This window comes from Fonsecaea pedrosoi, assembly GCF_000835455.1.
Source record: "Fonsecaea pedrosoi CBS 271.37 unplaced genomic scaffold supercont1.4, whole genome shotgun sequence".
In the NCBI taxonomy this organism is placed as follows: Eukaryota; Fungi; Ascomycota; class Eurotiomycetes; order Chaetothyriales; family Herpotrichiellaceae; genus Fonsecaea; species Fonsecaea pedrosoi.
In genome coordinates this window covers 680,783-708,534 of record NW_013550612.1, presented here as the reverse complement: position 1 = coordinate 708,534, position 27,752 = coordinate 680,783, and the positions used below count along the sequence as shown (strand labels likewise).

General features: G+C 52.7%; 12 protein-coding genes across 12 annotated transcripts; 6 read left to right on the top strand and 6 right to left on the bottom strand.

The window, feature by feature from the left end:
- Positions 1-20: 20 nt before the first annotated feature.
- On the bottom strand, positions 21-1,212 carry Z517_06035 (uncharacterized protein; the record flags this gene model as incomplete). The annotated part of the gene is made up of 3 exons (XM_013427777.1): positions 21-688; positions 768-930; positions 988-1,212. The coding sequence occupies 3 exons, from the start codon at positions 1,210-1,212 to the stop codon at positions 21-23; spliced, it is 1,056 nt and encodes a 351-aa protein (XP_013283231.1).
- An 886-nt stretch (positions 1,213-2,098) lies between these two features.
- On the top strand, positions 2,099-3,888 carry Z517_06034 (uncharacterized protein; the record flags this gene model as incomplete). The annotated part of the gene is made up of 2 exons (XM_013427776.1): positions 2,099-2,365; positions 2,431-3,888. 2 exons carry the CDS (start codon positions 2,099-2,101, stop codon positions 3,886-3,888), a joined length of 1,725 nt encoding a protein of 574 aa, XP_013283230.1.
- Positions 3,889-4,046: 158 nt separating this feature from the next.
- On the bottom strand, positions 4,047-5,855 carry Z517_06033 (uncharacterized protein; the record flags this gene model as incomplete). The annotated part of the gene is made up of 1 exon (XM_013427775.1): positions 4,047-5,855. The coding sequence occupies one exon, from the start codon at positions 5,853-5,855 to the stop codon at positions 4,047-4,049; it is 1,809 nt and encodes a 602-aa protein (XP_013283229.1).
- An 817-nt stretch (positions 5,856-6,672) lies between these two features.
- Z517_06032 (uncharacterized protein) lies at positions 6,673-8,690 on the bottom strand (the record flags this gene model as incomplete). The annotated part of the gene is made up of 3 exons (XM_013427774.1): positions 6,673-8,148; positions 8,344-8,575; positions 8,632-8,690. The coding sequence occupies 3 exons, from the start codon at positions 8,688-8,690 to the stop codon at positions 6,673-6,675; spliced, it is 1,767 nt and encodes a 588-aa protein (XP_013283228.1).
- A 365-nt stretch (positions 8,691-9,055) lies between these two features.
- On the top strand, positions 9,056-10,332 carry Z517_06031 (uncharacterized protein; the record flags this gene model as incomplete). The annotated part of the gene is made up of 2 exons (XM_013427773.1): positions 9,056-9,105; positions 9,162-10,332. The coding sequence occupies 2 exons, from the start codon at positions 9,056-9,058 to the stop codon at positions 10,330-10,332; spliced, it is 1,221 nt and encodes a 406-aa protein (XP_013283227.1).
- A 609-nt stretch (positions 10,333-10,941) lies between these two features.
- Positions 10,942-13,462, top strand: Z517_06030 (uncharacterized protein; the record flags this gene model as incomplete). The annotated part of the gene is made up of 3 exons (XM_013427772.1): positions 10,942-11,004; positions 11,054-11,171; positions 11,223-13,462. The coding sequence occupies 3 exons, from the start codon at positions 10,942-10,944 to the stop codon at positions 13,460-13,462; spliced, it is 2,421 nt and encodes an 806-aa protein (XP_013283226.1).
- A 736-nt stretch (positions 13,463-14,198) lies between these two features.
- Positions 14,199-16,008, top strand: Z517_06029 (uncharacterized protein; the record flags this gene model as incomplete). Its single annotated transcript, XM_013427771.1, has 6 exons — positions 14,199-14,543; positions 14,639-14,764; positions 14,852-14,933; positions 15,047-15,153; positions 15,342-15,640; positions 15,885-16,008. 6 exons carry the CDS (start codon positions 14,199-14,201, stop codon positions 16,006-16,008), a joined length of 1,083 nt encoding a protein of 360 aa, XP_013283225.1.
- Positions 16,009-16,456: 448 nt separating this feature from the next.
- On the bottom strand, positions 16,457-17,803 carry Z517_06028 (uncharacterized protein; the record flags this gene model as incomplete). Its single annotated transcript, XM_013427770.1, has 1 exon — positions 16,457-17,803. One exon carries the CDS (start codon positions 17,801-17,803, stop codon positions 16,457-16,459), a length of 1,347 nt encoding a protein of 448 aa, XP_013283224.1.
- A 700-nt stretch (positions 17,804-18,503) lies between these two features.
- Positions 18,504-19,150, bottom strand: Z517_06027 (uncharacterized protein; the record flags this gene model as incomplete). Its single annotated transcript, XM_013427769.1, has 2 exons — positions 18,504-18,718; positions 18,775-19,150. 2 exons carry the CDS (start codon positions 19,148-19,150, stop codon positions 18,504-18,506), a joined length of 591 nt encoding a protein of 196 aa, XP_013283223.1.
- A 431-nt stretch (positions 19,151-19,581) lies between these two features.
- Positions 19,582-20,283, bottom strand: Z517_06026 (maleylacetoacetate isomerase; the record flags this gene model as incomplete). The annotated part of the gene is made up of 1 exon (XM_013427768.1): positions 19,582-20,283. One exon carries the CDS (start codon positions 20,281-20,283, stop codon positions 19,582-19,584), a length of 702 nt encoding a protein of 233 aa, XP_013283222.1.
- Positions 20,284-21,407: 1,124 nt separating this feature from the next.
- Z517_06025 (uncharacterized protein) lies at positions 21,408-22,358 on the top strand (the record flags this gene model as incomplete). The annotated part of the gene is made up of 1 exon (XM_013427767.1): positions 21,408-22,358. The coding sequence occupies one exon, from the start codon at positions 21,408-21,410 to the stop codon at positions 22,356-22,358; it is 951 nt and encodes a 316-aa protein (XP_013283221.1).
- Positions 22,359-24,270: 1,912 nt separating this feature from the next.
- Positions 24,271-26,751, top strand: Z517_06024 (uncharacterized protein; the record flags this gene model as incomplete). Its single annotated transcript, XM_013427766.1, has 1 exon — positions 24,271-26,751. One exon carries the CDS (start codon positions 24,271-24,273, stop codon positions 26,749-26,751), a length of 2,481 nt encoding a protein of 826 aa, XP_013283220.1.
- Between the last annotated feature and the right edge of the window lie 1,001 nt (positions 26,752-27,752).

Below are 27,752 nucleotides of genomic sequence, written 5' to 3'. Positions count from 1 at the left end.
TAGGTACTCTGTATTGCTCTCTAATCTTCATCGGCACTGTCGCCCTGCTTGGCCTTTTTCGCCCTCCACAGATAATATTCCCCGGCAGTCATGACAGGGTATTTGGCCGGGTTTTCTTCCGAGATGCACGACGGAATCGGCAACATGGGCATCCTCCTGTCCAGTCCGTAAAAGAACGGGATGGAGTATCTCTCCTTGCCGCTCTTGTTGATGACCCGATGGACCGTCGATACGAAATAGTCATTTGTCTGTCTCATGAAGCAGTCGGCAATATTGATCACAAACGAGTTTGGTACGGGCTTCGCTCTGATCCACCGCCCCGATTTGCCCAGAACCTCCAAGCCGCCTGACATGTCTTGGTTGACAATAGTGAAGCACTCAAAGTCTGTGTGGGCACCTATGCCGTTCTGCTCGTCCACCGTCGCCTCCTGTTCAGGGTAATGGAGAATGCGCAGGCCCGCTTCAGGTCGCTTGGTCCACTCGTCGAAATACGTTTCTGGGAGGTGGAGTGCCAGAGCGAAGATCCGAGTCATCTTACGGGCGAATCGCAGCATTGGCGTGTGATATGCGTACATGGCTTCCTTGAAACCTGGGAGATCACTTGGCCATATTGACGAACCTGGGTCGTTGTCTGGGTTTTCCGGATCCTGCTCAGCCGAGTAAGCTAGGTTGAAAGCTTCACTGAGATCTGAAGTACAAAATCGTCAGTAATGCGATCCGATATGAATACGATCTCGCGGCTCGGCTCCCGCTATGGATTTCCCTACCATGGTGTTTCCTTCCATTCCTGTTATAACTCGCAAGGGCATGGTATCCCACATATTCCTTCGGCACGAGGCTTGTGTCAACCTCCAGTTTCTTCTCCAGCGGTAAAGCAAAGAAGCGTTTGGCCTGTTCAAACACTCCATCCGCCAGTTTAGGGTCAAAGCCCTTCAGGGAACGGGATAGTCAGCCATGGACAAAGTCCCGTGGGAAAAACAAACTCACATGATTGACCACGTAGAAGAAGCCAATACGATGGGCAGCCTCGCGAATCTTGTCGGCCACAGCCTGTCGATCTGCTAGGTTGTCACTGTAGATTCCCGTTACGTCGATAATGGGGATCTCGTCCGCGTCGACGGCTTCATTTGATTCTACATGAAGAGTCTGACCATTCTGGAGCTTGATGACAAGAGGATTGAATTCCTCGGTCGCCGTTGTAACCTCTGACATGGTGATATTCGACGGGGCTGAGTTGCCAGACAATGATGAGCTTGATCTTTCAGAATGCGAATCGCTTATCAGGGGATCGTCCAGGCCAGGTTGAATATCAAATACGAACAGGAAGGGGCAGCTGTTCTGTCATCAGGAATCGGATACACTACGAGTAATATCGGAGTTGAGAGACGGAGGTACGCGCAGCCTCATTATTCATCGGCTTTGCCGTGCCGTTCTTTTCCCGAGGGCTCTGCCGAGCATGGATTGTGATATATGGCGAGTCCTTCCTGACTTTCCTTTCTGGGTATCATTCCCAAAATCGACATTTCCCGTTGCCCTAGTCAAACACTTGCCTCGAATGACATGGGGGTTCTGCCATTCGTTCGGGGGGTCCAGCTGATAACGACAAATGGCGGAACATACCAAGTGTCTCTATGATGGTGCATGGCCAGATCCTATTCTGGTGGACATTGCTTTGTCACACATCCTTTGCCTTAGATTGACGGTGATATCAAACTCTGATGTTGCTAGCCGTCTCTGATGTGGGCCCTCGACAAGGACTTCGGCGTCGCTTCTTGTCTCAAACAAGCATCTCTGGGTCTAGGCTTGTGCGCTTGTCTCGTTACACAGCATGTTGTCGACTTGCCGGAAAGTGACCGTCGACGACGTGGAGATGAGCGGTACCATGTCGGCCCAACCACGTGGCTCGTCTGAGTTCTTATCAGCGATAGGCAGATCCAGGAAACGGGTATGGGCGATATCAGACTCAGTCGGGGCGTGAACAGAGGCTGAACCATATGATAAACATGTTCGCCAGCGCAGTCTTGCAAAGGCTGCGACCGCCCTCGTCTCGCTCTGCTCATACCGACCGTCTAGTCTACCCAGCTCGCCACCCAGAACAATGAGTTCTCTTCGTCGCAGAGCCGCTCGACTGAGCGAAAAGCTCGAAGTCCCGGTCGACGAGCACTTGGACGGCAAGAGGGCTACGGCATGGAACAACCGCGATCTTGCCCCCCTCCCCCCACATAGGCGGACGTGGACAGTATGGGGTTTCTTGGGATTCTGGTCTGTCATCCAACTGAACACAGTAGGCTGGCAGACAGCAAGCTCATTGATCTCGCTGGGGTTGAGTGTGTGGGAGGCCATGATTGTGACGATCATTGCCAAAGTCAGTATTGTCCCATAGTCGAATTGACCTCCAGAAGCACGCAACTGACCCGCGTTGGGATCTAGTTTCTCATCGCTGGGGTGGCCATCACGAACGGCTGGTGGGGAGCTGTCTGGCACGTCGGTTTCTCGGTGGGAAACCGCGCTGTCTGGGGGCTCAGGGGCTCATATCTTGCTCTCGCACAAAGAATCATGCTCTGTTTGGTCTGGTATGGTGTGCAGGCCTGGATCGGTGGCCAGATGGCGGGCGTCATGCTCTACAGCATCTTCTCCGGCTACAGGCACATACCCAACACCTTCCCAGCCAGTGCCCATATGACAACGCAGCAGTTCGTAGGCTTCATCGTCTTCCTCTGCTTCCAGCTTCCTTGTCTCTTGATTCCTCCCGAGAAGACCGCGATCCTGTTCCGGTATGCGAACATCATCACTGCTGCCACGATGTTCTCGGTCACGGTGTGGGCACTGTCGGCAGCTCATGGAGGCGGGCCTTTGCTCATCGCTAACAGCACACTCACCACGACCAGCGAGAAAGCCTGGGCCATTATCCGCGGTATTACTACCGTCATTGGGGCTATCGCGGTGTCGTTGACCAACCAAAGTGACTTCAACCGGTTCGCAAAGACCCCGGGCGCTCAAATTCCTGGTCAGATTTACTCCACAATCATCGTCGGCGCGCTTGTCACTCTCATGGGTACCCTGTCGACCTCGGCGGCACAGAAGATCTATGGAGAGGTGCTCTGGTCGCCTGCGGAGCTCGCTATCCGCTGGATGGAGGACGGATACACCGCAAAGGCTCGGGCGGGAGCTTTCTTCGCTGGCCTTGGCTTTTTCATTTCCCAACTAAGCATCAACACAGTCGACAATGCCTGGCCGGGTGGTTTCGACCTTGCGGCACTCTTCCCTCGTTGGATAAACATACGCCGGGGGGCAGTCATCACGTTCGTGCTCGGTATCGCCATCAACCCTTGGCAACTGGCTGATACTGCCAATACATTCATCAATGTGCTGGATGGATATTCGGTCTTTCTCGGCCCCATGGTGGGCATGATGGTGTGTGATTTCTGGATCATTCGCGACCGCAAGCTCAAGCTCTCCGATCTATATATTCCAAACGAATCGTCCATCTACTGGTATAATCGGGGATTCAATTGGCGCGCCTACGCATCGTGGCTCGTCGGGATGGCGCCCGCGCTACCTGGATTCATCAATGCCGTCAATCCATCCATTCACGTGCCCAAGGGCGCACAGGAGATCTTCTATCTTGCATACATCGAGGGCTTTGCGTTGGCATTCGTTGTGCATTATGTCCTGAACCGACTCTTCCCAGTACCGGGTCTTGGGGAGATCGACTCGGAAGATCTGTTCGCCACTTTCACCGTAGAGGAGGCAAGGAAATTGGGCGTGATGCCACATCCCCGGTTGCTTGAGGGGGAAGCGCTAGAGGTTCAGGACGGCGAGCGTGCATCGTCAGAGGAGGTTGTAGAATCGAAGGCCGTAATGGTTGGAGAGAAGTTGGTCGGCTGAGCTCTAACAGCTGGAAACTGGTTGCTTGCTCTAGCTCTCTTGTTTAGCTGGCATCATTGCCTCTTAAAGTATCTGGATGATAGACAATGGGATTTCCCACGAGATGTCCGTTTCTCTTTTGCTTGTGCCGGGTAAGGTGGTGGCACTTCCATCAGATCTTAGAACATCTTCATGGCGTTGCAGTAGACTTCTTCTCCGAATGGCTGGATTACATCCGCATAGTTGAACCTCCTCAATATAAGGTATACTTCCTCCCACGCCGACAAACCCATGTCCCGGACTTGGTGAGCCAGCTCTATCTCAAACCAGCGATCATAAACATCTCCATGACTTCCTGGATCACAATACTTAACATTTCTGGAACATTTTGCGAAAGCAGGGGTCACCTCCTTCCCGTGACGGCTTTTGTGAAGAATCTTATTCGACGATGTTGCCGAGCTCCTCATTTCCTGCTTGGACTTGAGCAATTCGGCATGCGCGCCGATAAACAGTGCCCAGAGGCGAGCATTCCGATATTTTGATGGACCGTCAGGTGTTGAACCCCACCCAGAGTTTTCCGCATGTTGCAAAGCTGCCCGAAGGTTCTTCAGCTGTGTTGGCACCATATCGAAGAGGTTAATTCCGCAGACCTCGACTTTATAGCTTGAGTGATGTGTCCAGAGAAATTCTGCAAGGATCAGATATTGTTGGGTGTACCAATACTCCATCTGTTCGGCAGAGCCATCTTCGCTTTCGGCTTTCACTGGTGACAAAGATGTGCGATGTATCACCTCATGGATGGCGCGAATATAGTGTTTGATCATCCTCCCCTGCTGTAGGCATGCGGTTGTAGTGAGCCAAAGCATTATTAGAGGTGGCGTAGGGAGACCATTAAGCCCGTAGAGTAGCCAGGTTTGTAATGTGGTCCTCCGAGAGATGAAAAATGCTTTCAGCTCTTCCCCTTCGACGGACGGGTCAAGAAGTGTCGCCGCATCCTCCTGGGCCGCTGTCCACTGTGGAAGTTCTTGGAGCTGCTCGAGAGCCGCAGTCCAGAGAGGCTGCATCGTTTTCTCTATCCAGCCACCTGGGCTCACGTCGAATGCGAGAGGGGTCATGAAGATCGAAGAGATCTGGGTGTCACTCCATAGGGCATATTGAAGGAGTGTGAAGTTCACAGTATGTTTTCTCCGTTGCTGTTCTTGGAACATGTTTTGCAGTATCTTAGCATGTGCCATAGCGGCTGACAGGTTTTTGTCGACAATATCAGCTTTTTGAAGCATGATGATCTGGAGCACATTCACGTCAGTAAAGGTGTGGTTCGCATCGTTGAGCAACCGCAGCCGTAACTCTTGTATGCTGCGTAGGCGATAACGCATAGCCAGCGTCCGCATAGCAGGGTTCAGCACGGCAGCCACGGTTGCAGAACGAGCAATAAACGCATGTGCCAAAGCTGGCTCTTGAAGCGTGGAGACACAGATGGACCAGTCCAATCTCGCATTAGCAGAGCTGACCCATGCTGTTGCAGGAACGTGATACTGAGCTGGAAGAAGATAGTCACGGTAAAAGGCGATCAACTCGTTGACTTGGGGACTGATTTTGACTGGATAAGCGTGGAAAGGATCCGAATTCCCCCTGTGCAGCTGCATCGAGGAGCAGAGACGAGTGCCGCCAGAAGCGCCACCAGTGCGTCGAGTTGGGTCGGCCTTTTTTGGTGTCACAGACACTGTACGGTCTGGTCTGTCTGTGACATTGTGTCTCTTAACACTGGGAAGCGGCAGCTTCTCCTTGTAAGTGCGATGGACGACAATAAGGTCTCGAAGATACTTGACACTCTGCTTGCGGCGCCATACGTGATAGTTCTGGCGGACGTGGGAGAGGACTTGTGAGTCGTCGTTGGAGCCGCCCGAGCTGCTTGAATCGTAGTTGACGAACAGAAATTTGTCTGCCGCAGGCTGGGTGGGATGGTGGCGGCGATGCTGAGTCGACATGGCTTTACGCAGAGGCGATTTCTGCTGCAGGCTGAGTCAATCTTAGTAGGTTCCTGGCATTAGGTGAAATGGAATAGGCGTATGAGGTGTAGAAGGCGCAGTTGGCGAGGTGTCAGGTCAACAACCTTCACCATAGATTTCGTCACAGACTCACCATCTTTGATGAGACTGTCCGGTGGGAATACTGTAGCTGACAAGCGGCGAGGCATAGCGTGGGACTTTGAAGAGTGTCAGCCCTACGGCGACGAAATATATCAGAGACACTGCTGTGATGCTGGCGCCCAGACCGCTGACAAGCTCACTAAGCGGTAACAGCAGTTGGTCAAGGTCAATACACCAAGCGGGAAAGGCGTCGGCCAGAATCTCATAGTGGGAAGACCAATGTGTAATCAATCCACTACAGCACCGAACTGGATTGGTCTTTTGCAAAGTCCCTATCAAGTTGTATCCGCAAAGGGTGAGTGAAACCGTCAACCGCAGCAAAAAGCGCCCTCGCTTCATACATTGCCATGGCTTTAATTGTTGGTGTTAGCCAACTGACCCGGCCCGCCATTTGTCCTTCCGTTCCCATGTGCAAGGCATTTCATTCGTGATCACGACGGCCATGGCCCGCGCTTCTTCGTGTCAGCATGCATACCATCCCGTTCCATTGTTCAGATTGCTTTCCTCCCATTCGCATCCATGATGTTCCTAGTCCGGATCTTTCCCAACTCCCTTGCGAGACATAGTGATGGCGAATAATTCAAGACATGGTGGAAACATATGTACCTCGTCTTTCACAGCATGTGAGACGAGAAGAAAACAAGGGCATCCAGATCTAGTTTTGCACAGCGGCTTGTCCAGTTGGAGCTTGCGTCTGCCCCTGCCCCTGTCCTTGCCCACCTCGTCCCCGATTGCCGCGATGATTGTATCCGCCACCATATCCACGGTTGTTATAACCGCCTCGATATGATCCCCCGTACTGCCTTCCACGGCCATACCCGCCACCTCTTCCGCGCCCGCGGTAACCTCCGTCCACATTACCCTGGCCAAAAGTTTCGATATTCTTCTTGAATTCTTCGCTGCGCACCTGTCTGCCATGTGCGCGGCCGTCGTGACCTTCTTCTCGGTCCTTGGCTTCCGAGGAAATATTGTCAAAGAAAGAGGTTGACTTGTTGTAGGCGGGGACGGTGTTGGTTAGGCTGTCTTTTCTGGTTGGAGTTGGTTTACGTGCTTCGCCGTTCTCCTCTTCCTGAGCTGGCGTCTCTTCAAGAGGTGATCCCGAAGCAATCGCCTCTTTAATGAGGTCCTCCTTGTTGAACTTCGCATTGGCGGATTCAAAGTCAAAATCAGACTTTGGAATTTCCATCTTCTTCTGACCACCTCCGCGATGGTAATTGCCGCCTCGTCCGCCTCTGAACCCTGCCCTGCCCCCACGGGCTGTTCCGTTATTCGTAGCTGATGTGGACATCTCGGCTACCTTTTTGGTCAAAGCATCTACTGCCGCCGTTGGAAGAGTTTGTTTGGGCTGTACCGAAGCAGCCTGGGGGTTCAATTTTGCCATAGCCGCTGCGACCGCTTCCTTTGCTTGTCGCGCCGCCTCATCCATGGCAGCTTGGGAGGGGGCGGGTTTCTGAGGTTTAGCACCGGTACCATTTGTTGCAGAAGTATCCGCCGTGGCAGCGACTGGAGGTGTGAAGGATTTCTGATTCACAGTGAAAGGGACTGCGGGAGCCACACGGTTGTTCTTCGGCCCTGTAGGGGCTGCCTTTGGAGGCGCCACCCCTGCTGCCTGGGGTGCAGGAGCAGGTATGGGTGCAGCCTTGGCAGCGACCTGAGCATGAGACAATTGTGACGACAGCGATGTAGAGGGTTGTGTTTCTTTTGGAAGAGGGGAAGCACCTGCCTCTGGCGCCTTGTTACTACCAGGCAGTTCAGATGTCAGATTTGGAGGAGGCTGTGCTGCGGACATGGCGGAGTCAGGAGGAGGTTGTGACTGCATGTGAGGTGGTGGTACATCGCCGCGCAAGCCGGGAGGTCCAATGGGAGGTTGAGGATGTTGTGGAAATGGGTGAGGACCAGGACCTTGTGGGAAGCCCTGGCCGCCAGGGGGTCCAAAATATCCAGGAGGCGGGGGTCCATAGGGAGGAAATCCGGGACCAGGGCCAAAGGCTCCTGGAGGCGGGCCATAACCTCTACCGAATTGATTGGGAGGGTAGTAACCACCAAAAGGAGGAGGAGGGTGTGGATAATCTTGGGGAGAAAAAGGGCCATCACGAGGCATTCCTGGAGGAGGACCTGGTCGCGAGGCATTCTGAGTTTTGACTTCAGTCAGCGCTACTCGAGAAGTGGTGGATTGAGATCGAGAATGAACAAGGGAAGTCAAGATCAGAAGGAAGGCAACGGAAACATCCACATGGCTTTGCGCTTTCAGAACAGGTCTGTGAATTTACATCCGATGTCTCATCATAAGGACAGGTGTCAGGCAACGAAGGGGCACGCGACATACCAAGATGGCAGGGTCATTGGGCATGCTCTGCGGAGGTGATGGTTGTGAGGGTTCATCTTCAGCAATCTTGATATCCTTGACATCGCTTCCACGAAAGACAATGAAACCATATTTCTGTTGTGAAGGAGGGATGAATTTGTCGACTTTGCGATCTTCGGTACCAAAGGAGAAGACATTTTCCAAAGCGATTGTGGACTGCTCAGGATTTATCTCGTGGAGAGTACCAACATAGCTGTGACAGGCAAAATTGTTAGGACGAGTTCAGAGATACAAAGGAGGATCACGTACCGAATTTCACTTTTCGAGATGAGGTTGAAACGCTGACCGATGAGATGATCCATATCCATGATGACGGAAAGAGAGCGCAATAAAGCAGACACTAATGTTACATAAAGAGGAAGGAAATCCGAGAGTATGAGGGAGAGGGAGAGGTGGTGGAGGGTGAGGAGCTGAGGAGTGGTTTGTTTGATGGAAGAAGCAAAAAGGACGAATTTGACTTGAGAAAGCTGCGCAAGGTAAAAGGTCAAGGCCAGAGTGACAAACTAACAAAACATGGTGCATTTGAGAGGCTGTATGCTCCAGCCTACTCTTGGCGTCTTGGCAAGATAGGGTGGATCGTTAATCTGCGCTATGCAGTCTCAAAATGTTTCGGTCCTTTCGTCACAAGGGGGGTAGTCCTGACGTTTCTTGCCTTCTTCTGCTATCTACCGCCATGACCAGCTACAATACAAGTGACCAGGCAGGCAACTACTTCCAGACCGAGTGCGTGTCTGCACCAAGTGCGGTGTTTGTTCAGAGCCTTACTGATCATTTCCCAGTGCATCCTTGGCTGAAAATGATCGGAAACGCCAAAAAGCAGCCAATACACTGGGGGATCCGGTCAAATTCCCCTCAAAATTGCTAGCCGTGGGTGTAAATCACTACTTTGATGCTACGGGAGATGTGGCTTTTGTTGCCGAAGCTGGGGGAACGGTCACAGGCCTACGACTATCCACAAACGAGATGTCTACGACTCCCAGAGGCCCCCAGGCACCCCTAACAAGCCTGGCCTTCCACACCACGCGACCCAGCACGGGACATCCTATTAACACACACGTCTTCGCTGGCTGCTGGGACAAATCCATATGGACTTATTCATTCCAAGGCCCCACAATCATCAATCAATCCTCATTTCCTGCTCACCAAGACTTTGTAAAATGTCTTCTCGTTGTACGAACTCCAGACAATCAGGATATTTTGATTTCAGGAGGAGCTGATGGCGATGTGCGCTTTTGGAGTCTCGACGGAAGACCACTTGGTTCCCTCAAACCCAATGCGCGAGGCATCGAATGTCTTGCCCCCGATCCGCTATCCTCATCCGATTCGCCTATCGTGATGCTCTCAACATCCAAGCAAGAAATCTTCTCCTTTGCTGTCCCAGCACTATCGACAAACACTACGCAGAAGCTTGACCTGTCTTTGCCCATCCTGGCTCATGCCACAAGTGTGTACAAGCTACACTTTGATGAAGACGGAGATCTATGGACAGCCTCGGCTGACAAAACAGCCAAACACCTCCTGCGGGAAGAGGGTTGGAGGGCTGATACAACACTGACACACCCTGACTTTGTGCGAGATGTGATTACCCACGATAGATATGGCTGGGTCATAACGGCCTGCAGAGACGAGAATGTACGTGTATGGAACAAAGCGACAGGTGACTTGCACCATGTTTTCACCGGCCACTACGAAGAAGTAACAGGACTGTCTCTGGCTGGTGATTTGGTCATTAGTGTTAGCATCGACGCGACACTTCGAAGATGGAGCCTGGCTCCTGCGGATCTAAACAAGGCGGTTGAGGAGGCCAAGAACCCACGGCTTCTCGAACAGGAACCTGAACCCAACACTGAACTAGGGATGCTGACAGAGGAAGAGGAGGCAGAACTCCGGGCGTTGATGGAGGAAGAAGAGCAAGAGGTGTTGGAGAAGATGGCCACGGACGAGCAATAAGGCGAGAGGGACAGCCTTGCTTGCGTGCTTTCCTACAAGGACTCAGCCTTGCCTTCTTATCAGGCTGCGTGGCTGTGCGCAGATCCACGTGCCCGACCCCAGATTAGCTAAGCAGGCCTGATAGACTGATATGCCCAAATGCTGGCTTGTGATTGGCTGCCCTGCCACCTCCCACCTTGTCTTTTTGCCTTTTTCCTCCTCCCGGTGATTGATCTGATTGCGCTTTAAACCTCCCCATCTGAAAATTTCTTCTGTTGTCATCTCCTCCATCTCATCTCTGCTTCTCCATACTCGCCACTTGGAGAAAAGTCTCCTGCTCTGCATTTGAACCTCGTTCCTCGCGCACGAACTATCTCGGGTGGCCCTGTTCCTGCCGGCGATTTCCGACCCCAACCGCAAACTTTTTGCAAAGCCTTGTCCAACTTGACCCACGTGCCCATCCAACATCTGACTTTTCTTTTTCCATATTTTGCCCCTGCCTGAGAATCGGGAAAATATCAGTTGCGTGTCTCGCGCAGACCAAGTCAGCCTCACCCGCATCCCGCCTTCTTACCAAAACATCATCAACACCCTCTAATCACCCGGCCAATCGGCCCACAACCATCCTCCATGGTCGACGGCGAGCCTGAACCCAGGCTGCACAATGCCCTGGCGAGTAGTGCATCAGTCTACGTGAGCCAGGCGAGCCCTGTCAGAATCTGCCGATGCTGACTTGAAACAGCTCCGTGCACATAAAGACAATCCCGTAGCCTGGCAAGAATGGACGCCGAAAACTCTGTCTCTCGCAAAGCGCTACCAGAAACTTATATTTTTGAGTATCGGCTACAATGCATGCCACTGTAAGATACCCAAGCTAGCTTTATGTGCTCGATTTGACTTGTGGAATTAAGGGTGCCATGTCATGGAACGAGAGTCATTTAGCTCTCCCGACGTAGCCGAGATTCTTAACGATTCCTTCATTCCCATCAAGTTGGATCGGGAGTCGCGGCCTGATCTGGATGATATCTATATGAACTATGTCACGGCAACAACGGGCTCCGGTGGCTGGCCTTTGAATGTCTTCCTAACTCCAGACCTCAAACCTGTCTTTGGTGGTACGTACTGGCCAGGGCCCTCCCCGACAACAAATCTGAAACCAGCAACTCCTCATGACGAGGCGCCTGTGACGTTCATTGGGATTCTCAAAAAGATGAAAGATGTCTGGGCATCACAGCGCGAACGGTGTCTCCAATCGTCGTCGGAAATTACGGACCAGTTACTGGCGTTTGCCGGTGAGGGTATTCATTCCCAATCCGACAGTCAAACTCGAGAAGCTGAACCCAGTTCATCGGATCCGCCCGAGCCACTGGATCTGGACCTGCTGGATGACGCCTTGAGCCATTTCAGTTCCCGTTACGACTCGACGTATGGAGGGTTTAGCCCCAGCCCTACGGCGCCGAAGTTCCCAACTCCCTCCAACCTCACTTTTCTTCTTCGAATAGGAGCAGCCATCGCACTGCCTTCCACTCATACACGTTTTGGCTTCTTCAGCCCTGTCCCGGGAATTCTGGGCAGGGAGTCATGCCTCACCGCTGCAAGGATGTCGCTACACACTCTTCTGGCCATGTCAAGATCAGGTCTAAGAGATCAGCTGGGGTATGGATTCCATCGGTACAGTGTCACCGCTGACTGGAATCTCCCGCATTTTGAGAAGATGATGTGCGACAACGCACAGCTTCTAGGGTGCTACTGCGATGCCTGGGCACTAGGTCGGGATCCCGAAATTTTGGGCACGATCTACAACCTCGTCGAATACTTTACGAACCCCGAGTCCCCAATCGTCCATCCAGAGGGTGGCTGGTACTCGAGCGAAGACGCAGACTCACGGACCACTCTATCCAGCATGAGCAATGGAGCAATGTCGGACGACAAGAAGGAAGGTGCCTTCTATGTATGGACGTTCAAAGAGTTCCAGGCGATTCTAGGTGAGGGTGACGCGGCCATCTTGGCTCGGCACTTTGGCGTCAAACCGGACGGCAATGTACCCGCGCAGCATGACATGCACGACGAATTCCTGACTCAGAACGTGCTGCACATCCAAGCCACACCGTCCATATTGGCCAAGGAATTTGGCATCTCAGAGGAGGAAGTCGTGCGGATTGTCAAATCCGGCCGTGCAAAACTACGCGAGCACCGCAAGACGAAACGCGAAAAGCCAGAGGTGGACACAAAAATCATCGCCTCGTGGAATGGACTTGCCATTGCAGCCCTCGCCCGCGCAGCAAACACTCTAGCGACAATCGACAAGCACCGCGCTGCCCGATGCCAGGATGCCGCGGAGAGAGCAGCAGCATTCATCCGGAACAGCATGTATGATGACACAACAGGGCAGCTGGCGCGAGTAGCTGGGCTGCCAGCGTCGCAGCGCAGTCAAGATGCCGATACGACCAACATTGCTTTTGTTGACGACTACGCATATCTTACCCTCGCAAATCTCGCCTTGTACGACTTGACCCTGTCTCAACCATACCTCGATTGGGCCGTTCGGCTGCAGTCCTGCTTGGACGAGCGATTCAACGCCAGCACCACCGGTGGATACTTCCAGTGCCCCAGGCCCAACGATTCCTCGCCGCCCGAACAAATCATCCGCCTCAAGCCTGGGACGGACAACGCCCTCCCGTCTCCCAACGGCGTCATCTGCACCAACCTGCTCTACCTCTCTTCCTACATTCAATCCCAAAACCCGTCGCAATCCCATTCCGAAGCGGCCGCGTACCTGTCCCGGGCGCGTGCGATCTTGGACGCCTTCGCCGTCGAAATCATCCAGCACCCATTTCTGTACGTCACGCTCTTGGGAGCCACCGTCATGGAACAAGTCGGGGTGAAGACGATCATTGCGCCCATGACGGCCAAAGAGAGTGAGCTGAGGAGGCTGAAGGGCTGGGGAAGGACGGTGGTACGGGGGATCGTGTCAGAGGTGATGATCTGTACCAAGGACGGAGTGTGTCGGCCGCTGAGGAGAGAAGATCTCGAGGACGTTGACGACCTGGACGCCGAGGCTGAAGAGGAAAAGAGCCGTGCTCTGGGGAAGGTGGATAGTGTATCTTCGGTTAGCGCGTTGAGACAAGCTGCTGTTCCGGCTTCGGCGTGAAGGGTGCCACCAGTGTTGTCTTTTGGAGGGAATTCAAGAGGGTTCTTGTTCTCGGTTTGGCGTCGAGGGTATTTACGGCTTATTTTTTTTTCCCTCGTAGCTGAAGACGGACACTTCTGTTGTATACAACTAGATACGGAGTGTCTGTAGATCAGGGAGAGGTGTGTTGAAGAGGGGCTTTCTCGCTGTACTCAACCTCGTTCTCATCCTCATCCTCGTCCTCATCCTCGTCCTCAGCTTACGCATCCACGGCTGACAAATTGATCGATTTGCTGGGGTTTCCTACATGGGGTTTTTTGCCTCTTTCCTCTGTACCTCACGATATTACATTATATCACATTGGACTGCATATACTTGTATTCATGCTTGTACCTATACTTGCTGTACCTGAGCATGTGGCACTCGATGGGAGCCTTGTAAACCCCACATTCATGTCTTAAGTACCCTGAAATGACAATGAGGAGGAGGGAGAGGATCTCCAATCCTCTTAGGGAACCACATCCGATCTCGAGTTGGAGAAGCATCCGTTCAGGCCATCTCAAGTGCGGTTTTTAATCTGACGGGCTGTTCAATATAAATACGTGTCTTTGCGTATTTGTGTGTGTGTGTCTGTGCGGTTGTATATATAGGACCATTTACATCCCTTTCCTTGCTTCCTTCCCACTCTTCCTTGGTCCTCGACATCGACCTCGACACCTACATCCACACTAAAGCGTCCATTTCCCGCACCGTCACCATGTCCCATCTGCACACAATCCTCATCACCGGCGCGTCAGGCTACCTCGGCGGCAGTCTCCTCGCGCAATGGTCCCGCGCCGCTCTCCCGCCGTACAAACGTTTGTTGGCACTCGTCCGGACCGAGGAGCAAGCGTCGGCCGTGAAGCGAGAATACGGCGCAGAGGCGGAGCCCATCATCTTCGACACAAAGGACGAAAAGGCCGTGCGCGACGCCGTGCTCGACAATCAGATCAGCATCGTGTTTTTCCTGGTCGATGCCATGACGGCCCAGGCGCAGGGGTATTTTATCACTGCGCTGGCCGAGGTGAAGGGTAGGACGGGGGTCGACGTCCATTTTCTGCATGTATGGTATCTTTCACTCTCCGGTCCCATTTCCGGAGGGGATCAGGGATATGAATTCTGTGCGAGATACTAACCCTTGATCACAATGACAACCAGACCAGCGGCGCAAAGATCTTCTCCAGCCACGCCGGCGCCCCGACCGACCGCCCACTACTCGACACAGACCCAGACCTATACGAGATCCAGAAGGCGCAGAAAGCCCCGATCCCTCTGATACAGTCGGTCAGTAAACCCCTTCTCCCTAGGTTTTCAGCATTATTTGGATTTGTTCATGTCAGTAACTGATACGTAAATCAATCATGTGTTCAGGCCGTCAACACGAATAACACAGTCATCGAACAGGCCGAGTCGCTCGGCGTGCACAGCTACATCTTTGTGCCGTGCATCGTGTGTAAGTTACGGAGCCATGGCCCAGAAGGGGGCACCTTGTGCTATCCCCTGAATTTACCCAAGTTGTTCCGTGCTGTCTGTTAACTAACACCGCCGGATCTTTGAACCCTTAAGACGGTCGAGGCGAAGGGTTCGGGAACCGCATCTCGATCCAGACCGTCGCCATTGTCAAGGCCGCTCGGGCCTTGAGGCGCGTGTACAGCGTCGACGACGGGAGTCCTGTAAGTAACAATGACCCCAAAATCCTGTCCCCAAGTGAGAAGATCCTCCAAAGCACTCCATCCCTCTTCCCTATATCCCTCCCTCCCACATCGCCCCTGCCGGACACTCGATACTATACGCTGGACATTGGGCTCTAGACCTTGGGCACCGGACCCCGAGAACTAGACACTGACTGACTCAAATCCAGGCCTGGCCTGTATGCCACGTCCACGACAACACGACACTATACCTCGCCCTCCTCCGCGGGATCCTCGCCGGCGGCACAAATCGTCCCGGAAGTGGAAAGAACGGATACTACCTCGCCTCGTCGGGCCATGTGATGTGGGAGAGCCTGTACGCAGCCATGGCGGCGCGGCTGGCCCAGCGTGGCGTGGTCGATACCGACGGAGGGGGAAAGGTCGAGCACGCGACGCCGCAGACACTCGAGGCCATGGGCAAGGCGTTGGGGTGTCCGGCTGAGTTTGTGGCATTACAGCTTGGTGGACGGTATGGGTTTTTTTTTTCTCTCTCCTCTTTCCTATCATCAACATTATCATTATTGTCATTGCCTGTGGTGTGATATGGCTTTGTTTGATTTTTGTTTTGTTTGGTTCTTCTCATCCTCCTCCCTTGTCCTACCCGGTCTGTCTGCCTTTTCACGATCCTCCTGGCCCCGATTCTCCATCCTCATATTTCCACCATCACCTTCACCTCAAGAGATAACCCATTGACTCCTCGCCCACGCCCACAGATGCACCTTCACCCCCCGCCACGGCGAGGAAGCACTCGGCTGGAAACCGCGGTATCCCGCACAACATATCCTCGACACGGCGGGCGACGAGGTGGATCTGATCCTCGAGAATTTGGGGGGATGAGAAGAAAATGAACAGTGTGCGTGAAATGGAAATGAGGAGACGAGAGGGAATGAACAATGCAATGAGTTAGATTGGATGAAAGGAACGGAAGGGATTAAACGGATAGAATGAATGGAATATACCGAGTAGTAGAAGACGAAGCGACTTTATTTTTCCCTGTGCGTCTTACTTCTCATGAGGAAATCTGATGCTCGAGTAGATAGATACCTTGACGCGGTTGGTCTGTTATTGATATGATATGAGAAAAGGAATTTAACTGGCCCTGTGAGAACGGAGCTCGGTACGCTTGTAATACTACAGAGACTCTGTACTTGTATGGTACTGGGTCACGGAGATAACTTATACAACTCTCACTTTAATCCTGTCATTGCCACTCCCTATGTCTGTTCAAATTACATTGTACCATTCACACCTCCTTCTCGGCAGCCTCGTACCTGGTGACCCAACTTTACTCAGAACCGGCTGCGGGATTGGGCGGCATTCTGAGGATGATCATGAACCGCTTTTTCTTCGCTGGAGGAGGAGCAGCCGCACCGTCTTCACCGCTGTCAACTTCTTTCGCCTCATCAACCTCATCCCTCTTTCTCTTGGCTGCAGATCGCGTTTCTCGCATCGGAGATCCCGCAACGGGTGGAGGCTTCGCTGCTCGACGACTTCTTGGTGTACTTGTAGTAGCTGCCCGCTTCGCCGGCGCACTCGAGCTACTCGCACCTGCCCGACCTTTGCCCTTTTTGCCTTTGGGCCCGGGTTTGGGCTTCGGCTTCACACCAGGCTTCGCAGCTTCTTGCTGCTCCTTTTGCGCCGCGGCAATCACATCGTCCCACTTTCTTTTGGCTGGGGGAGCTGCATTCGGGTCCGGTTTGTACTTCTTCATGTCATGTTTCAAGCCGTCGGGACTTGTCCAGTAGTGCAAATCGGGGTCGAGCTCTGCCTGGCTATTGTTCGTATACGTTTCAGCCCTGGGCGGAGAAGAAGGTGGATTGCGAGGCTCATGGTGTATGATGCGACGCTCTTGACCCGACGCAGTGCGATACAGGGTGTAATCAGCTGGATCGGCAATGTAGTTCAGGTCTCGCGTCACGCGTTCTCCAGTGCTATCGCTCTCTATTGGGCCAGGCTCTTCATTGGCTTGCACGATTTCTAGCAGAAGCTGCAGGCGTCTTTGGATCAAGCGGTCTCGGTTCTCTGCAGGAACTCCTTCGCCTTCTGATCGCAGTAAACTCTCATCTTGAGCATCTGCTGGACCCAGCCGGGAATTAGCGTCCTCGCCGTGCTCATTGGAAGATGGACCGTCATTCTCATTTTCAGAAGGTCTGGGTTGCTGCTCACTTACCAGATGCGTTTCTGTGGACTGGTTCTCTATGTTCTCGGTTCTGTCTCGGATTTCATCCACTGGAGTAGTAGAGAGAGCTGGGGGTTGCTGATACAGAGATCCGCGGTCAAATATTTCTGTTTCTCGGTTAGTTTCTCCTCCTTGAAGATTTGATGTTGATGGCAGAGGAGCTAGTACCTCGTGACGAAGGCTCAGAAGGATCTCTGCAGCCTCTAGTATTCTGGGACTGTGGCCAGAAATCTCATTTTCAGGGTTGCTCTCTGCGACTTCTTCAACAACTTCTCGCCTATGTGACTCGGCAACTTGCTGTTCTCGCTCTAGCCGGTCAGTCGCTCTTTGAACTCTAGCTTGTTCATGGAACTCCTTGAGTCTTTTTGTTGCTTCGTCGGCGAGATAATCGAGGGGGGTAGGACCAGAGTTATCCTGCGTCGCAGGTGCCTGGTCTCCAGCAGCAGGATTCATTTTTGTTTCAAGTTGACACTTTGGATTGGAAGTACGTAAAGGGATGGGTGGATTCGGGAGTCGAGGTCTGGAGAAGCGGGTAAGGAGAGCCGTGTGTTCTGAGAACTTGGTTTTGAACTTTGGGACGGAGATATACTGAAAATACTCTTGTTTCGAAATATCCTCAATCGAGATATGTCGAGTTTTCCGGTATGGAGTGAGATTCTGCAACGGTGTGTCAATGCTGGGTTAATGTAGTCCGACATATCTCGACATCTGCATTGAAACCCATTGACAGTGTCTATCTCTTGTTTGACACAATGCAACATTGTTTCTATACAATGAACGGCAGCCCTAAAATAACTTTCCTTTCCTCAAATTAGAACAGAGGTCTTTGTAGAGAGGTTTGTTAGGCTTTGTCTTCGAGGTTGGAAGCGCTATTTGAAAGGCCATTTGTGCGAATCAAGCTTGCCTCGGTGTAAGCGGTGCATACATCCGTTGTTCCTCTTGCATTGATAGATACTGGTAGAGCGCGCAGGGCCTTGTGTGAGTGCGAAATCCAGGCCGCATGCTTTTGCTGTCCAATAGTCTTTCAACCAAGAACAAGTCTTTGTGGAGCGCTCCATTGAGCCAGTACGGAAATCATGAAAACACGGGGCTCGTGCCATGCTGTTGCTTTGCGTGTCTGCTGCTGCACATGTTTTCTGTAGCACTGAGTTGCTCAAGGATTCGGAAAAGGATGAGCTTGAGCAGGTAGAGCTAGGCCCCCTATTCGGAACCAGTTGAGCCCCCAGGTCATGGCCAACTCCTCCAGACACGTCTCGAGGTTTTGTTGAACGTCGATCAGGCGGTCAGCCGGGTCTATAACCACCGGCCTCATGTCTGGCCGGTAGACCTTGACGGAATAAAATTCGAGTAAGCTTCGTACCCAGTCAGCTGTTTCCACGCATCAGGGAACAAGCTCTAGTCACGACATGAGATAGATTACTTACGATGGAATTGAAGTTCCTTGAACTCGAGCACAGTCCGCGGAAAATGACGATGAGCCGCCCAAAGCTCATCATCTCGGACATGCATTGTCGGGTCTTTGTCATCCTTTGTTGGCTTTGCACCTTTTCTTTCCAGGAGACGTTTCCTTTGTGCTTCGACGGCGGCTCTGGCTTCTGGCGTAGGTGCAGAAATGGGGGAGACTGCGTGGTAAGGTCTCCATAACAAACCATTCTTTATCCGTGCGTCTTGGTTCTTGAGTCTGTCTTCAAGTATGGCGAGGCGAACACCAAGACCTAGTGTAGATCGGTTGCCTTCACGCTGAATAAGTTCGTTTTGGATGACTTGGAAGATATTGAGGCCTAGCTCGGCAGTCTCCATATTGTACAAACGGCTGTGAAAATGTAGCGTGGCAACAGACTATTTACAAGAGGAAGAGCAAACCGTTAGAGATTTGCTGGTTAGGGACAACAAGGAGAATTTAACGGTCAAAACGGTGGGAAGAAGAAGAGCAAGAGGCCGGGCAGCGTGGAAGCTTCGGATCCATTGATGGTTGTCGCATTACAACATTGGCACACGTCATGGCCGGCGCTCAGCCTTGGGCTTTACGATTCTCCTTATCATTGATGTCTGTCTCAACGGAAGGGAAGATGGATGAGAATAACACTCTAGGTCCAGTGAATTCAGTCATCAATGTCAATCCTGGATCTGGTGCAGACTTTTACTTTGTTGTCGGATGTTGGATTCAAGCTGCTGCCCCCAAGGCCGCTAGCATATGCATCGCCCAAGTGGTTCAAGGCATACGTCTTCTGCTACACCTTTGTCCTCAATTCCTCCGGAGTATCTTCCTGGTTATCCCACCTGCCACTCTTGAACGCATCCAACTGCTTGACCTCCTCCCAGATCCTCCAGATGTGCGGGAATTGGCCTTGCACATCCACGCCAAACCTGAGGGCTCCGTCTATGGCGGGAGCAAGGGCACAGTCGGCCATGGTCACTGTATCACCGACACTATACTTGCCACCATAGGCACTGACCAGTCCCTCGTATGCGCGAAATCCCAAGGCCATGAAATGCTGTTGCCATTCCTTGGCCTCGATATTGTGGGGTTTGACGAAATTCAACACTCGCAAATTTGTAACAGGTTGAATATCGCAAGCAACGACGTTCACCAGCTCTCTCACCCTGGCTCTTCCCACAACATCATCCGGGCCGGGTAGCAGCTTCACCCCATTCGCATGTTCAACTTCCTCGAGGAATTCCAGGATGGCAACCGACTGTCTGATTCTGGTGACTTCGTTGCCCGTTTCTAGGTCGCCCACGACCAAAGTAGGCACAGACTCACTTGGGTTCAATGCTGTGTAGTTCTTGTCATGCTGCTCGCCTTTGACCAAGTGGATATATTTGTAATCAAGTGGAACGTTCTTCAGATTGGCCGCAATGCGAACCCGGGCCGAGCAGGAGCTGCGGAAGTAACTGTACAAGGTGTACTTGTACCTCGATTTCTCGACCATCTTGGCCTCAACAATTGCGCTTTGTGCTTGAGTTTCGTCAAGGGACGAATTGGCGGGGACACAATTGCTCCCTCTTCTTCCCTGTTTGCCCTGGTCCTGATCAGGAGCTAGCCTGTCAGGCTGATGCGGCCACTAGTGAATCTAGGGTTGGGATCTGCTTTAGCGAGACGCAAGATGGAGGAGGTGAGATGGAAGGATGAGATGGGTTGTCTCTTCCGGCCCCCTGTCTCTGAAGTTGTAACGGTGGTAGTTCGGCCACCGCAATGCCCAAGCCTTGTCAGGGCTGCTAAACGTTTTGCCGACCAGTGAAGATGGAGGGATCACGGACCAAGCAGGCGGCCAACGCAGTCAACGAGAACTGATGCCCCTTTTAAAGAAGTCCGACACAATGCCAACATCAAGTTGCTGAGATTCCTCGTGCTGCAGCTGACCATTCCGAGCTGTTTATAAAACAAGTGCGGAACCCCCGCAAATCAGCAGCGGAGCTCATTCCGAAGACGCATGAGAGCCGCCCCACTGGAGGTTCAGAGAGATCATCACGAATGACCGAGCGAGGACCGGGGCGAGGGAGTAGAGGCCACATCCTCAGACTAGTGAGGTAGGGGTCAGATTGCGGCTGGTAGATGACCACGAGTGTCACGGCTCGAATGGCTCGGGCGTGTTTGATGCTTGATGTTTTTGCGGGGGAGGGGTCAATAAAACCTTGCGGTATGCATTTCGACACCTAGTTCACCCCCCTCTTTGGGACGAGGATGATGCCGCTCTATACTCAAACAAACCCCCTTTTGGCACTATTGACCTTCCCATCATGGTTGACGTGAATTTTGTTGATGAACCTTCTTCTGGGCTCTCAACTCACAAGCCGTTTATAGGTTGAGGGGACGACACAAACAAGGAAGAGTTGAGGTACATTGATCATGATGCTAGGTGGTGGTTTAAAGCGGCGTGGTACAGGTACCCTCCATGTCGCTATGACGACGTGAAATGATGCGGGCGGGCGCGGGGTGAAAGCATCGGCTGCGTTCAGATCTTCAACCTCCCGCATCTCCATCCATCCTGGCTGCAGGAAGTTGACGACCCTTGTGCGATAGCGTCCCTACCTCTCAATCTCGTATTCTGCCAACATGGCAACCCGCGCCATTCGCATTGGCTTCGTGCCCGAACACTACCTCCTCCCGCTTCACTTCAGCAACAAGAACAACCTTTTCCCCTCCTCGCTCCAGGTCCATCTCGTCCCGTTCCCTTCGGGGACCGGCCACATGATAACTTCCCTGCGCTCCAAGGAGATCGACCTCGCAATTGGTCTAACTGAAGGCTGGGTCGCTGGGCTTCTGAACCCCTCTGTCCAGAGCCAATCATTACAAGAGAAGGGATATTCCATTGTCGGGTCATGGGTGTCTACTCCACTTCGATGGGCCATTGTCACCGGGCGGAACCGAGACGATATTTCGTCTGTGGATGATCTGAGACAACATCGACGAGTAGGCGTGAGTAGGATTGGCAGTGGGAGTCACATCATGGCTTTCGTTCTCGCCCAGCAGGAAGGGTGGCTTCAGCACACCAAGGATCAAAAATCAGAGGGGCTAACCCTCGTGCCACTGGGACCGTTCAAGGATCTTCGCGACGGCGTGACAGGCAACACGGCCGACTTCTTTATGTGGGAACATTTCACTACGAAACCCTATTTCCACGGGGATGACACGCCTTTGAAGAAGATTGGGGAGATCTACACGCCCTGGCCCAGCTGGCATATTGCTGCGTCGACTGACGCATTCCCCGACCCACGTTCAGACGAGACCCTGAAGCAGATCTTCGAGGCTCTGGACAAGGGAATCAAGATGTTCAATGAGGATCCGGATGCGGGAATCAAAATGCTTGGGACAGGTGAGGCGGGTTGCCACTATTCCGAGGAAGATGGGCGGGAGTGGTTGAAAGACGTGAAATTTGTGCAGGGGACGAGAGGGGTAGATGCAGGGGTCATGGGAGGTGTGGTAGATGTTCTCAAGACGGCTAATGTCATTGACTCTACGGTAGATATCCGAGAAGGTGACGGAGTCATTGGAATTGCAAGGTAAGGGCAGCAAAGAGGCAAAACTTGTGAGCAAGGTCGATGCTAGACCTTGAAGTCGTAGAGCATGTACAAGTACCAAAAGAATTTATACATAAACCAGAGAACCACGGTCTACGGTATGTGTCGAACTACGAGCGTATCTTAGTTTGCCTATCGCTGAGTGTCAGCGGCTCCACGAGAGAGATCCGTCCACGCCGTCATGATTAGGACCAAGGCTGGCTGGTGCTCCTACTAGTGCCTCTTCCTGCCCTTGCTCCTGCGTTCCGTGAAGGCTAGCAGTAGGATAAAGATGGGAGTCATCGAGACCGTCTTGACCTGTGTGCGTGTCCGACTTCAGCCGATTGATGCGGCCTACTTGGATGCAGCTCTTGTCCTGCGGGTTTAGGCGATTGTTTCCATTCGGGCGTGGTAATATGCCCGAAACGACCATTCCATTTCCAGCCTGAGCAGTAACTACACGTTTTCTTTTCTACTGAGTGCCAGATCGATGATTCCCAGATCGATGAGCGAGAATGACCTCAGGCGAATATTCTTGATGACCGAAGACTGAAAGCGGAGGGTGCAGGTAAGACAGATATCGGTCAAGCCAGGTCCATGTTCGCCGTCGCACCACTTTAACGGCCGAAGGGAGGGGAAGATGCAGGACTTTGAGGACGCTGGATATGCGGAAAACGCGACAATATGGTATTCGGTGTTTTCCGCACGTAAATGATGTAAACACAGAAAAAACTGCAGGTGGGAGAAGTGAATACAACATGGTTGATAAGTCAGGTTCAGGTGCCTGGAGGAAGAAAGAAACCCCAGACGGATAGGGATCAGTGATCGCAGGCACCACAGGCACCGCGGCGAGGGCAAAAGAGTGTTACTCAGCCGACGTCATGTTTGGGACTGGCCGGTCTGACGCAGAGGAGTAGTACGTAGTCGGCTCGAGGTGTCGATGCCATTTTCCTGTCTGACACAATCATTGCCTCGAGGTTGTCGAGGGCGTGAGGTTTCATTGCGTGATTTTCAGGGGTCACATCCGGGGCGGGAGCTTTAACCAGCCTGATGGTTGAAGAGGTCGAGTCAATGCCTGGGGGCTCTGTTAGGGGCCCTGGGACTACGAGTACGAGTCCCCTTGCACTCCTTGACTTGGCTACCACCAGCGCCACTGTCCGCGACCCTTTTCCCTGTTTTGCTCCTCCTGCTCCTTGACGCTGACTGACTGACTGACTTTTCGCTTCAGTTTCTTCTCCTCTTCAACAGCAAAAGAAAAGTATTCAAAAGACAAACCGCTTATTTCCCCCTCGATTTCCCACCTCCCAAGCCTGATGTTACTAAACTTCTGGGCCAGCCACGCAGCCCTTCCATCAGCCTCCTTCTGCTGTTCTGATTCGTCTTCTTTCCACCTCTTCCCACCATCTATTTCTTCTCATATTCGCTATCTCTCTCTAGCTAGCTGCTGCCCTTCAGCTCTCGCGCGACCTCGAGTTCCTCCCCACTCCCGCCATCCTAATCTCGCCCTCACAATTTTCCACCCTAGCTTTTTCTCGCCCAACGACCACAGATCAACGCCCGCATTTCTTGCTAATTAGTACTTGTCGACCTTGTCTTCTGTCGACCGTCAGTGTCGCTGCCACTGTTGCTACTACTTCTTATTATCGCCGGCCGCCTGCGACTCTTCCTGCCACCCCCTCCCGATAACACATCACACACCGCACATCCGGCCTCACACCCACATGCGCGCACTTCTGCCACTTTCGCAGACAACATCATTGATCTAGTTCTGTCCATCCTAATCTTCAGTCATCGACCCGGACTGAGCCTTTCTGTGACCATCAATCAGTGCAACGACCATGTCGGCGCAAAATCCCATCTTGCAGTAGAGCATCATCGTCTTTCAGCTTTAATCTCGGTCTATTTCGGCGCCAGCTACAATGACTCCACGATCGACTGTCAGCAATAATCCGTCCCCCAGCGTCGGCCAGCCCACGCCTCCCGCGGTGCCTTCGTCGACGTCCGGAACTGCCGTCACCAATGAGTCGGACAGCGATGCTCACCCTGAAGAGCGTCCAACTCACACATCAGAGATTGGCACTCTGAAAAAGCTCGGTAATCATGGCACTGCTTGGCTGGGCAGTTCGTCCGGCGTGTATTTCGTCAACACCGTGCGGCGAGCCTTTTCTGCAGCCTTTGCGTCTTCGAATCTAGGAGGCGCAAACCCCGTCCCCGCGAGCGAAGACATTCTCACTGGCGAGGACGCCGAGGGTCGTTCGTACAACGGTCCACTGTATGAGGGCCCAAGTTCTTCCGATCAGTTTTTTCAGACGCTGGCCTCGGCTCTGGGTAAGCCCCCAGCAAAGAAGATCGCCATCGAATTGGTCACCTCTTTCTTTACCGTCTGGCACCCGCTTTTCCCCTTTCTCCACGGACCTAGTTTTATCAAGGACATGGAGACGATATATGCGTCACAGCGCCGTCCTTCGAAACCGACCAAGGACAGTCCTGCTCACACGGACCTGCGGAAGTTACTGACATTTCAGTTGATTATCAATATCGCCTCCCTGGATCGGAGTGATATTCATCTTCCCATGGAATCGCGCGTCAAGTCCACCGCCGATGTGTGTCGAGTGGCCGGGTGCTTGGCGATGGACCACGATCTGGCCACTATACAAGCCATCCTCGCTGCCGAACTCTACCTGACCGCAACCCTGGCTATTCGCCAAGCCAGCACGGTTGCTGGAATCATTATCAAACTGATCTATCATGCCGGCCTTCACCGATGTCCGCTGCGCTATGCCCAACTATCTCTCGAAGAGTGTGAGATCCGCAAACGGATATTTTGGTCGGCATATGCTCTGGACCGACATTGCAATTTGAGTCTGGGCGATCCCAACGTGATACAAGACGATGACATTGATGTCTGTTTATCCGGTCCAGAGCTTCACAAGGCTCATGCACGAGATCTAATGCCCAATCCCGAGGGGGACATGAGCATGCACATGCCACCTCCACGTGCGGTCCAGGATGACCCACGCGTGGCGCAGGCTGACAATGACGGACCTGAGGCTCAGGAGAAGCGACTACGAGAGGCTGCTCTGACTGCGTATGTGCAATGGGGAAAGTTGACAGGCCAGATCATCGAAGTTTTCCACAAAAGCATCAATCACCGTTTTCCCAAGCACGAACAAATTCTCCGCCTTACCAGTGATATTGAGACGTGGTGGAATGATCTTCCTGGATTTTTGAGTGGAGAGGTCGAGGCTGGCCACGAGAGGACCAACCATGAATCGAGCGACGCGAACACCCATCCAACCGCGTCGGCAGCTAACGGCAATAATGGAGCTACGGGAAATGGCTCCGATTCGTCTCCCCTCCCTCCTCCACAACAACATCTTGCAAGCTTTTTCAAGATCCTGTACCACCGGCTGCTCCTTTTGGTGAATCGGCCTCGCCTTTCCCTGGACCAGTCAACCCCTGAATTCCAACACGGTCTCCAGGTGTGCATTCGAGCTTCGCGAGGGATCGTAGCTGGTCTGAGAGCGCATAAAAAACACGGCCAGTCCATGTTTCTGCCTGGTCTGCTGTCTGCAGCATGGATGTCTGGTCTCATTATTGCCTTTGCCTGCCAACTGGGCAAATACGCCAAAGCACGAGCACTGAGTGACATGCAAGCGTGCTTGCATCTGCTGGAAAGCATGAATATCAGATGGTACACGGTGCAAAATTGCCACAAAGTGCTGAGCCTCCTCCTCATTAACATCCAATCACGAAAAGCATCGGTCAATGGGTTCCTGACCGTTCCTAAGCCGGATCAATCGCCGCAGAGTATGCCTGTCGAATTTGATCAGCCATCTCGAAAAAGGCAGCGCACCACCAGTGGCAACGAAGACGCAAGTCCGCGAAAGTCCTCTGTCGCCGAATCCACGACCAGTTCGCCGATCCAAGGCTATAACTCGACTGCAGCTGGAAACAATTCCCAGTCGCGGCTAAAACCTCAAGCTTCGACGCCCAACAGCACGCAAACATGGACACCCTCGACCACGTTTGACCCCAGCAACCCCTCAGCCCTCACCAACCCAACGGGCAGCCTCTCCACGTTTGACTTTTCGAATTGGGACCGCGGTCAACCGACCACACAGCCTCAATTCAATCCTGGCATCGGCAGCGCTGTATATGCTACTCCGCAGGACCTGGCATTTGCGCAGTCAACCATGAACATGAATCTCCCAGGGCAATCGGGGATTGGTGCTATGGGAGGTGACGGAAGCAACACGAACTTACAAGAGTACTCGGATCCCATGTTTTGGGGGAACATGGACTACAATGTTGCGGATATATTTGGATCTGCCACTTGGGAGAATATGACCGGGCCATTTGCTCCGGGTGGAGGTGTCAATAGCGCATGGGATATGTGAGCACTGGACATATTGACGAGACATTTGTTGAGATGTGCTTTGATCTGGAAATGTGACGGCAACCCCAGGGACATATGCAAAAATTGGGAGACGGGGATTGGATATTGTAACAATCAAACACACCTTGGAGGATTTGAGGAACTTGAGGGAATGGAGTGCTTGACTAGCCGCTGCTGCGTGTGGTCTTTGTTGTTGGATAATATGGAGGAAGCATTCCATCGCGACTGAACCAGTGGGGCCGGCGTTGGTTTGCAATGGGAACCCGAGGGTGTCGGCGTCTTGCACTGGTGACTGTATGATACCGAGTACCTTGTCAGGGTCGATATATTTGTTGACGGCGACCTTTTGATATCCTGAATCCGAGATTTGGTTGTCGCAGTGTTTGGTCGTGTGAAACTCAACGTTGGAGCGTCACTGTTTTCTTCATGCTACAACATACAAGGATGATTATGTCTCACACTCGACGTATCATCCCTTTATTATGTATACCTCAGGGCTAAAGCTAGGGCGGGGGCGCCTGGACTAGAGACGGTTTTGAACTGGGATATATCTACCTCGTACCGAGTACCGAGTACTCGATATCTTACCTAGCAGTGCCTCGCTAATTAGTTAGTTGGTTAGTTAGTAGCCTTGGTACCTCGCAGTGGTCATGGTGTGGGAATGATGATGTGATCAAAGGGGCCTGGAAATTGAGTGGGTATACTAGGTACATACGCTAGAGACACAGACACAGATACATTCTCATACGGATACGCAGAAACAGAAACAGACAGATGTGCACACAGACGCACATCTACACAGTACCTCGTACCGCATGTCCTTGTTCCGATCTTCGCATCCCTTCATTTCTCTACCAGAGTTCCTCTCTCCCTTGTTTCCCCATTATTACCAGCAGATCAGCCATTGGTTTCTCTTTACCCCCCCCCCCCCCCCCCCCCCCTCCAACCCCCGGACCTGTTGGCCCTTTCCGCCTTTCCCATTGAAAAATCTCCCCCGCTGGA